An 11,007-nucleotide genomic window follows, 5' to 3' on the forward strand; every position below is an offset into this window, starting at 1 on the left:
GCGTGGTTCAGGCCGCGCGCCGTACCCACAGCCCCGCCCCCAAGGCGCCGGAAGTGGAGTGTAGAGCGTGGCTGCGCGCTGTCAGTCAGTGTGGTGCTGAGTCCGCGCGGCGGCGGGACCGGTCCAGGCGTCTTGTGCGGCTCTGGGCCTCTCAGGCTCCGCGGTCCAGAGTGCACCATGGACAACACGGGTAAATCGGGACGTGTTGGGCCTGCTGGGCCTAGGGCGGAGCCGCGCAGGGGTCCCTCCACCTCACATGCCCAGACTGGGCTCCGGGCGCGGTCAGTTTTCAAGCTCAGGCTGTTTGGTCGGATGTGGTCCCTCTAGTCACAACTAAAACCCTCTCGCTGCTCATGTATCCAGGGAATGGGTCTTGGGTGTATCCCAGACATACCTTCTGCCCACGCTTTCCAGTGCCCTCCAAAAACGTGAGATTTCGGACGAATGTGCGGGTCTTCGAAGTCTTGATTTCTTCATATGTGAAGTATGAGTAAGACTCCCTGAACCTGCCCTGTTGAATATGGTACCAGAATCAAAAGAAAGGCGTATTTGATGTGCCTGTCTTGAGTGGTTATCAAGGTGTTTTATTAAGTGAAGAACAAGGGCAAACTAATATGTATATAGTACTTTTCATGTAAAAAAGCAGAGTAGACTTCTACATCACATACATATGTAGGTGTATGTAGGTAGGTGAATAGGCTTGACTTGGCATAGACTGTCTGGAGGGGTGCAGGAGAAATCAGTAGGCAGGTTGGCTCTGGGATTTTTTGCAGACTTGCGGTCAAGAATAAGGGTGAGAATGACCTTTCACTATCATTTGGTGGGGCTTAAATTTTATTTCATATTACATGGGCTAGATTTTTCAAAATGAGAAAGAGCTTGCAAATAGTAAAGTGATGTCATCTCTATTCCCATCAACATTTTCTGTGTCCCTGAAGCCAAACACCCTGCAAAGGAACTATTTTTTAAATTAGTTTGCTTTTTAAAGTGAGCAGTCATTGATAAGCTCTGTGGTTGTCTCTCCTGCTAAGTGAATTCGCTGAATCAATTTTTTCTCCCTTCCCAGAGTTAATCGAATACTTTAAGTCTCAGATAAAAGAAGATCCTGACATGGCCTCAGCAGTAGCTGCCATCCGGACTTTACTGGAGTACTTGAGAAGAGATACAGGTAAAAGGGGTCCGCCTCCATCGCTCCAGGTGTTAGGAAAGTCTGCTTGTAACTGTTAAAATTGTAGAAAGTGAGAGATGGATGTGTGCTGATATAAGGTAATACAGCCTCAAGCTCAGTTTCTCCCTTCATTTCAGTCCTTTAAACGTGGAGAGAGCCCTCAAGTTAGGATCCAATGGGTCTCTTCTCACAAATGAAATATATTTTGTTTTTTTCTTAAGTTTTTTTTTTTTTTTAATGTGAACCATTTTTTAAAAAGTCTTTATTTGTTATCATGTTGCTTCTGTTTTATGTGTTGGTTTTTTGGCTGTGTGGCATATGGGATCTTTGCTTCCCAACCAGGGAGCTGTTTGATAACCAGCACCCCCTGCATTGGAAGGTGAAGTCTTTAACCACTGGACTGCCAGGGAAGCCCCTGAAATGTACTTTGAATCAAGAAGGACCATATTATGCCAGGTTAACTGTGAAGCTTAAATTACAGCCATCGTTCAGCTTTACAAGTGTTTATTGAGCTTCTGTCTTGTGACAGATTCTTTGCAGTTGCTATAGAGAATGTTCTAGTATAAATTCTAGCTTTAATATCATCATTGTGAGCATTGCGAATTCAGTCATCCCAAATGTAAACTTCTGGGTATAAACAAAATAATAATAAAAATAATATTCTTTAATTTAAAGGGCTGACCTAGAGATGCATGTCTCTAAGACGACCTCCAGCATCTTCCCATTATACTTATACTAATATCCAAACATCTAAGCCTTATCTGCAGCAGCCTGCAGACCTCTTCTGTCACTACTTAATTTCCTTCCATGCTGTCCCTCGCTGAACTGTGCATCACTCTGGCCTTTCTCATACCAATTTTATTCCCATCTTGAGGCCTTTGCGTTGGTATAGTCTGCATCTGAGACTTTGCCCACTGCATCTTTACTCAGCTGGATACTTTCTTACTCGGGTCTCTGTTTAAAAGGCCCAGATTCCAAGAGACCATTCCCTGCTAACTCTGTCTGAAGTAGTCCCACCTTTTTCATCATTCTGCTTTTTTCTGTCCTCAATTCAGTCTGAATAACTTGTTTATTTCTTTGTGTGCTTATTTACTGTCTACCTCTCCCAGTAGAAAGAGAGTCCTGGAAATTCCCTGGCAGTCCAGTGATCAGGACTCTGCACTTCACTGCCGAGGGAATCAGGGGAACTGAGATCCGCAAGCCAGGCAGCACAAGCAAGAAGAAAAAGAGAAAAGGGAAAGAAAGGCAGTTCCATCAGAACAGGGGCTGGGCATGTTCACTGATGTTATCTCTGGCATCTAGGAAGTGTGTGTGCTCAGTAGCTTCAGTCGTGTCCTACTCTTTGTGACCCCATGGACCATAGCCCACCAGGCTCCTCTGTCCATGGAATTTCCCAGGCAAGAGTACTCGAGTGAGTTGCCATTTCCTTCTCCAGGGGATCTTCCTGACCCAGGGATCAAACCCACATCTCCTGCATTGCAGGCGGATTCTTTATCTGCTGAGCCATCAGGCAGCCTGGCTACAGCCTACACCCAGTCCACACTGGCTGAATGAATGAATGAATGAATCGCAGACCCATCAAGGGGCTGTGATACTGAAATGAACATCATGTTGCTCATGTGATCATTCCAGGGGAGACAATCCAGGGCCTGAGGGCGAATCTCACCAGTGCCATAGAAACCCTGTGTGGCGTGGACTCTTCTGTGGCCGTGTCGTCGGGCGGGGAGCTCTTCCTGCGTTTCATCAGCCTGACCTCCCTGGAATACTCTGTAAGCCCTGCCCTCCCCCGGTCACCACTCTGCTTCTGTGTTTGGCCACAAGTATTCTCAGCTTGACCTGGATCCTCCCCTTCCCCTGGATCCTCCCTTTCCCCTCATGTTGCTCTTTTTTTTTCCCCCTAGGATTACTCCAAATGTAAAAAGATCATGATTGAGCGGGGAGAGATTTTCCTCAGGAGAATATCACTGTCAAGAAATAAAATTGCAGATCTGTGCCATACTTTCATCAAAGATGGGGCGGTGAGTACGTCATGATTGTGGGTGGTGATCGGGAGCAAGGACTTTGGCATCAGACTCCTGGGTAAAATCCCGCCTCTGCCACTTACTTGCTGTGTGATCTTGGACAAGTTACTTAAGCTCTCTGTGCTGTACTTTTCTCATCTTTTCAAATAAGGGTAATTATAGTACTTACCTCATAGGGCTGCTGTAAGGATTAATGAGATGGTGTGTGTAAGGACTCTGCACTATGCCTGGCACACACTAAGCAGTGTCTAAAAGTAGATGTTATATCATAGGTGGTTGTCGTTTTAAAGAGGCAGAGGAAAACCCTGGGACAGCATGGATGATTCTCGATTTGAAAAGCTGTCTTACTAAAGAAGTGCTTTTTCTTACTGGATATGTACTAAACTGATCTGAATTAAGTCAGCACAGCTCTTGTCACTGGTTTATCCTGACTCTCTTCCTGCTGAAGGTTAGCACTGGACTGAGATTTTTTCATCTTCATTCCAAATGCTGTCACGGAGATGCAAAGCTGCCAGGTGTTGATAACCTAAGTGAGGAAAGACAGGAGCAGCACATTAAGTCAGTCTTCCAGCAAAGGGGTCATAAAACTTTTATGACATCTCTTCGCCAGCACACATCCTTTCTGCCAACTAGGCCTCCACCGACTGTAAAAGTATTTACTTGCATCTGGACTCTGAAATCTTGTCCTCTGTTTTATTACTCCCTTCCCAGCCTCTGAATTATGTTATTAAATAAATGACGTAATAGATGCAGCTGGCACTGGTACAAAAGCCAGCTTCAAACAAAGCCGTTCTGAGACCAGGTGGAGGCAAGCTGGTGACTGCTTCTCGCCGAGGCCTCCTCCTTCCCAGCAGTTGCACGAAAGGGTTCGTTCACCTCGTGGAGTTTAATGTGTAGTAACCACCTGCATCAGTGCTCTTTAGGGTAAATTATGAGCAGAGTGGCTTAAATTCAAGCATGCAGGTGACCCACCTGGAGATATTTTAAAGTGCATATTCTGGGACTTCTTTGGCAGTCCAGGGGTGAAAACTTTGCACTTCCAATGCAGGGGGCATGGTTTCGATCCCTGGTCAGAGAACTAGGATGCTCCCTTGCCATGCAGCATGGCCAAAAAAATTTTTTTAATATTAATATAAATATGTAAATATAAATTAAAATGCACATTCTGGTTCAGTGAGATGGGTGGGGCCTGAGAACCTGTATTTCTAATAAGCTCTCAGGCAAGACCCAGAAAGGAGCCAGGGAGCTGGTCCCTCCACCTTGCTTTACTCTGTCCTCTGCACTCTATTCCTTAGAACATCTTGATTCCATCTAAGTATCTACAAATTGTGTCCAGTCCACAGTTGGGTTTTACCCCAAACTGTATAAAAGTTTTAAAAAATGAGTCAACATTGAAATACCGGATTTTAGCTCCTCTAGAAAAATCAGATGATCCAGCAGCAGTGGGCCCCATGTGACAACAGCCGGAAGTCAGCCATCGTGCTCCGCTGCTGGCCCCACCAGCCCTTTATGCCAGCTGCCCGGTGTTTGAAGGCCCAGGTGTGCAGACTAGGTCTTGGAATTAGGGAAACCAACCCAAAGGAACCTAACAGCCTTCAGACAGAAAGGCTTTTGTATCTGAGTAACACCACATGGAGATGCCACTTCTGTGCTTGCTATGAAAAGAGGAGACCCATGATATATTCCTCTGGCAGAAAACTTTTTCAGATTGTATCAATAGGGACTTCCCTGACCATCCAGTGGTTAAGACTGCAGGCTTCCTTGCAAGGGGCAAGGGTTTGATCCCTGGTTGGGGAACTATGATCTCGCATGCAGCACTGTGTGGCAAAAACAAAAAGTATCAATATATGAGCTTAAACTCACTGTATTGTCAGGGATCTGCTTTCTGATTACAGTTGATTTGTGCGAAAGCATACAGAGAAGCTTTAGGGTATCAGGAACACACACTGGAGTGGCAGAGAGTCTGAGTGGTCGTTGGAAGCTTGCACTTTTGACAGCGCTTTCTCTACCCACAGAGAATATTAACACACGCCTACTCCAGAGTGGTCCTGAGAGTCTTGGAAGCTGCCGTGGCAGCCAAGAAGCGTTTCAGTGTGTACATTACGGAGTCACAGCCTGACTTATCAGGGCAAGTATCTTTCCCTGTGGTCATGTGCCCAGCAGTCCCTTTAATGAGCAAACTGAGGATGAGACTCCATTGTAAAAGCAGCCAGACGAAGTCCCCAATTTTCTGTCAATCAGCATCGCCTTTCACACTGCCCATCCCTGCTCCTGGAAGAAAAATCACCATGAATTTGGAGTAGGTCACAGTATAGCGTCTAGGGGTTTTATTTAGTACTTAAATCAGATATAAACTGAAAGGTTTATATCAAGGAATAGATAGTTACATTTCTTACGTATCCAGAACATAATAAAACCCTTTTTTTCCCTGAATTTACATATCCCTGCACAGCCCCAAGAGCACAGTTTTCCTAAAATACATACTTTTAAAGAACCCAAATGCTTCCTTAGTCCAGAATCTTGGGATCATCCCCTTAGTCCATTAACTGAGGGGACTTCCCTGGCGGTCCAGTAGTTAAGACCCCATGCTTCCAATGCAGGGAGAATGGGTAAAATATGGTCCTCATTAAAAAAAAAAAAATTAACTGAGTTTCTAGCTAATGTGATTTATCATTGTCCAAATTAAGTGACTCACCAGTCTCTATGATAGGGATTTTCTTGAACTTTTTCTAACATTCTCAAAATGTCACTTTCAGTAAGAAGATGGCCAAAGCCCTCTGCCACCTCAACGTCCCTGTCACTGTGGTCCTTGATGCTGCAGTTGGGTAAGCGCCCGGCTCCCCCATCACAATTACGTTTCCTCACCCGCCCACTCCCAGGGTTGGCTTGGAGCAGGGTTTCTAGATGGAGGGTTCCAGTCTCATTCATAAAACAAGAGTGGGCAGCGTCCTGCCTTCTAATTGACAGCAGCACTAAACCAGCAAGTGTTCATGATAAGAACTGGATGGTGTACACACGAGACAGGGCTGTAAGATGCTGGGGAGAGCTGGATACATGGCATCATGGTGCGTTTAAAAAAAAATATTTATTTGGCTATGTCAGGTCTAAGTTATGGCATGCAGGATCTTTAATTGCAGCATGTGGGATCTAGTTCCCCAACCAGCGATGGAACCCAGACCCCCTGCATTGGGAATGCAGAATCTTAGCCACAGGACCACCAGGGAAGCCCCTCATGGTGCATTTTAAGAGCAAGGTGCAGTGACTGGGTTAGCATTCGTAATCAGTGCTCTCTCTTCATCTAAAGACACGGGTTGTCGTCAGTGGCACTCCAGAATTTTTCATCTCCTGTGTACAACTTCACTCCTAAAGCTGAGGTGACATGCTCCATGGATTGGCAGTGTGGCTCATAAGAGAAAACAGGAATAACAATCCCTTGGGAAGAAAACACACAGAAGGATGATTAAGGAAATTAAGATGTGTTTAAGAGTAAATATTTTGGGGACTTTGCTGGCAGTCCAGTGGTTAAAATTCTGTGATTTCACTGCATGAGTATGGGTTCAGTCCCTGGTCTGGGAACTGAGATCCTGCATGCTGCGCACTGTGGCCAAAAAATATGGGTGGGGGGGGGAGTAAACATTTTGAAGGATTCTAGTAATTGCTTGTTTTAAAAGGTAAATTGGCCCCCACCCTACCTGTAAAATTCTTGAATGGCGTAACATTTTTTTCCGACTTCAGATCACATCAGGTTTTTAAATTTTTGTTTTGTTCGTGTTGATGTAGAACAAAAAATAGTGTGCCACATGTAGTAAAGATAAATGCTGGGTCATGAAATCCTTGCTTCAGCTACACATGTAAGCATGTGCCTACTGGGTGGCAGCATGAGTTCTACACCTTATCGCAGTGTCATCAAAATGGGTCTTGGTGCCCCTGTAGCAGAACCAGTAACAGTGCCAGGGGCTGTCTCGGGTGTTCAGTGCTCTTTGGAAGAAAGTTATGAGAGGAACATACTTTGCTGAAAATGGGAGTATTAATCTTTGCAGGTGATGTTGCAAGACCAAAGAAAAGGAGCATTAAAAATTTGTTTTTCATTTCTATAGCTACATCATGGAGAAAGTGGATCTTGTCATAGTTGGTGCTGAAGGAGTTGTTGAAAACGGAGGAATCATTAACAAGGTAGGAGCATCAGTTCTCCACAGGTCCTTGCTCAGGGCATGGAGCTGCACTAATAATCTCAGGCACCCAACCGCATTGTGTATCATGGTTCATTCCTCTAACCCTGCTTAGCTTCAGGATTCCACCATTGCAACCAGTGGTTTCCCAGTTCCTGAGCCACTGCAGTGGGGTCAGTCAGATTCTGGTCAGATTTCTTTCTGCTTTGGAGATTGATCTGTGTAGATCAGGAGAACATATTTATACTTATTCAAAACATGCTTTACTTGGAATTGTTTTTTTCTTTTTAATGGAGCATATTTGACATCAATATATTTAAAATTTATCTGTTGCTTCACATGGAAAGACTTCCTGATAGTCTGTTGTGTATTGCCATCATAATCATTTTTAAGTGTACAGTTCGGTGTCATGAATTACATCCCACATTATGGTGCAGCCATAACCACTGTCTTCAAAACTTTTCCATCACCCAAAAGAACTGTCACAAAACTCTTTTTCTCTCTCCCATCCCCTAAGCTATTTTCTGTCTCCATGATTTTTCCCCATTCTAGGTACCTTATGTAAGTGGAATCACACAGTATCTGTCTCTTTTTTGAGTTTATTTCAAAAACTCAAAACTTGGCATGTTTTCAAAGCTCACCTTACTGTACAGGTGTCCGTGCTTCATTCCTTTTTATGGCTGCATGATGTACCAATGAATGGTTGGACCAGAGGTGTCTATCCATTCAGCTGTTGATGAATACCTTTTGACTGTTGTGACTAATGCTGCTGACAACATAGGTGTACAATTACTTATTTGAGTTTCTGTTTTCAATTCTTTGGCGTATATACTTAAGAGTGGAATTGCTGGGTCACATGGTATTTCTGTGTTTAGCTTTTTGATGAACTGCCAAACTGTTTTCCCCAGCAGCTGCATCATGTTACATTCCCATCAGAAACACATAAGGATTCCAAGTTTCTCTATATCCTTGCCAATACTTGTTTTTGGGTTTGTTTTTTTTTTTTAATTATAATCATCCTAGCTTGAAACTCAGCATTCAAAAAATTAAGATCATGGCATCTGGTCTCATCACTTCATGGCAAATAGATTGGGAAAAAGTGGAAACAGTGACAGATTTTATTTTCTTGGGCTCCAAAATCACTGCAGATGGTGACTTGTAGCCACAAAATTAAAAGACACTTGCTCTTGGAAGAAAAGCTATGACAAACGTAGACAGCATATTAAAAAGCAGAGACATCCCTTTGCTGACAAAGGTCCATATAGTCAAAGCTGTGGTTTTTCCAGTAGTCATGTACAGATGTGAGTTGGGACCACAAAGGAGGTTGAGTACCAAAGAACTGATGCTTTCAAACTGTGGTGCTGGAGAATACTCGAGAGTCCCTTGGACAGCAAGATCAAACCAGTCAATCCTAAAGGAAATCAACTCTGAATATTAATTGGAAGGATTGATGCCGAAGCTCCAATACTTTGGCCACCTGATGGGTAGAGCCCACTCATTGGAAAAGCCCCTGATGTTGGGAAAGATTGAGGGCAGGAGGAGAAGGGGAGAGCGGAGGATGAGATGGTTGGATGGCATCACCAACTCAATGGACATGAGTTTGAGCAAACTAGGAGACAGAGCGGACAGGACTAAGCGACTGAACAATCCTAGTGGGTGTGACGCAATATCTAATTGTGGTTTTGACTTGTGTTTCTGTAATGACTAAGACTCTTGAGCATCTTTTCATGTGTTTATTGGCCATTTGTAGATCTTTGGAGAAATAGCTATTGCTTTCTTTTTTTAAAGATCCTCTTTAATTCCAAAGCCAGAAGTACATATATTACGTTCACTCATAGACTTTCTGTTGCTTCCACTACAGGTGTGCTATAAGATCTCACCTTTCTCCACTGTTCTCTGACTTCCCAGATTGGAACTAACCAGATGGCCGTGTGCGCCAAAGCACAGAACAAGCCATTTTATGTTGTTGCAGAAAGTTTCAAGTTTGTACGACTCTTCCCACTAAATCAGCAAGATGTCCCAGATAAGTTTAAGGCAAGAGTTTTACATATTATAAGGGGTATTTGAGTCTAAACTGAAACCTTTGGAAAAATGCAGTGCTAAGAATGTTCCAGTAAGTTTTTCATTTCACATTGCTATTTTTTCTCATATACAGGATACACAGATAAATTGGTGGTTGTTGAACAGTCTAACTTGTCCCCAGAATTTCAATCTTTTGTCTCTCACTTAAGCACTAGATACAGGCCAAGCAGGCAGGGAAAGTTGGTAGGTAATGAAGCTTTGGGTCAGCTCTCTGGGCTCACCTGCCATCTCCATCACATGTTAACCATGTGATCTTAGGCAGGTCCTCTCACCGTAAAGTTTTATGAACTTCACTTATCTGTACAGGGCTTGTGATGCTCCAGAGATAATCTGTGGAATGTAGCACAGCGCCTGGCACTTAGCTTTCTATAAATGCTCTAAACAGTTGTCTTGAGAGGTCTCGAGGGGTTACCCCAACTCACTCATGAGGGGACACATGGCTTAAGGTTTTCTCTAATGACCTGGCTGACCCAAGCCACACTTGGTCCCCTGGGCAGTGTGCAACACAGTCGGCCTCCCCGTTTCCAGAGGGCACTTTCAGGCAGGAGCACCTCAGTTGCTCAGGCCAAGGCCTCACCAGTTCAGAGCCCTCAGTCTATGGGGCAGACTAACGTTGGCTTCCTGTCTCCTCAGTACAAGGCGGATACTCTGAAGTCTGTACAGACTGGACAGGACCTCAGAGAGGAGCACCCGTGGGTCGACTACACCTCCCCTTCCTTAATCACGCTGCTGTTTACAGACCTGGGGGTGCTGACGCCCTCAGCCGTCAGCGACGAACTCATCAAGCTCTACCTGTAAACACCGGGTCCTTTCCTGCTGGTGGACGTCGGATATGGGGAGAAGTCTCTTGGCCCCTTAGTGAGCCAGGCCAAAACCAAATTGTTTTTTCTGAAGTTTTATGGACTAAGGACTTAAAATCCTAACTCTTGGGAAATTTTTTATTCATTTCAGTCCCATCTAAAATGCATTCATGGTTCCCCTAAAGCCCAACCTAAATTGTGCTCTTATGGTGTTTGCAGACAGTTCCAATAAGATTATTGGCTGTTTGACTGATGGATGAAGATGTACCCACTCTCCCTCCCTTCACCTCCGCCACATTCCAGACTGATTTGCCAAATGCATCCATGAAAGACAAGCAGGCCCAAGAGGGCAGTGGTCCAAACTACAGCCAGGTGCCCATCCAGTAACCAGCAGCTGCCCAAGACCAGGCTGCACGCAGTGCTGGATGAAAAAGGCAGGCAACGCTCACTGAATCAGGCTCCCAGCAGTGAATACGAGCTGAGGGCTGTCATCTCCACAAAAGAATCAAGGCAAAGAGAGTGGAAACTATTTCAAGAACCCAAGAACAGGTATTAATGGCCTCTTTGGCCAGAGTATCCTGCACGGCTCATCAGTTACGAAGATGCCTTCCAGAATATTTGCAAACTTAAAATTCTATATCTGGGAAAAGATGTGACTTGAAACATATTTGGGTCCTGAACAGCTTTTTAAAATCGTTCTTGGGAACAAACTCAGCATCTTTTCAAATAAATTACATGAAAGATTTTGATACGGCGTCGCACTGCAC

General features: G+C 44.5%; 1 protein-coding gene across 1 annotated transcript; it reads left to right on the forward strand.

Moving 5' to 3' along the window:
- Nucleotides 1-43: 43 nt before the first annotated feature.
- Nucleotides 44-10,989, forward strand: EIF2B1 (eukaryotic translation initiation factor 2B subunit alpha). Its single transcript, XM_070769415.1, has 9 exons — nucleotides 44-190; nucleotides 1,067-1,168; nucleotides 2,801-2,937; nucleotides 3,070-3,186; nucleotides 5,205-5,321; nucleotides 5,950-6,014; nucleotides 7,287-7,362; nucleotides 9,267-9,392; nucleotides 10,074-10,989. Exons 1-9 carry the CDS (start codon nucleotides 178-180, stop codon nucleotides 10,236-10,238), a joined length of 918 nt encoding a protein of 305 aa, XP_070625516.1. The 5' UTR covers nucleotides 44-177; the 3' UTR covers nucleotides 10,239-10,989.
- Nucleotides 10,990-11,007: the final 18 nt, after the last annotated feature.

The sequence above is a fragment of the Bos indicus genome, chromosome 17, assembly GCF_029378745.1.
Source record: "Bos indicus isolate NIAB-ARS_2022 breed Sahiwal x Tharparkar chromosome 17, NIAB-ARS_B.indTharparkar_mat_pri_1.0, whole genome shotgun sequence".
Classification (NCBI taxonomy): domain Eukaryota; kingdom Metazoa; phylum Chordata; class Mammalia; order Artiodactyla; family Bovidae; genus Bos; species Bos indicus.

Bases quoted from the DNA above. Each gene is read 5' to 3' on its own strand.
- EIF2B1 (XM_070769415.1), top strand. The intron at 6,015-7,286 runs GTAAGCGCCCGG...TCATTTCTATAG, and splicing joins GTCCTTGATGCTGCAGTTGG to CTACATCATGGAGAAAGTGG. The intron at 9,393-10,073 runs GCAAGAGTTTTA...CTGTCTCCTCAG, and splicing joins ATGTCCCAGATAAGTTTAAG to TACAAGGCGGATACTCTGAA.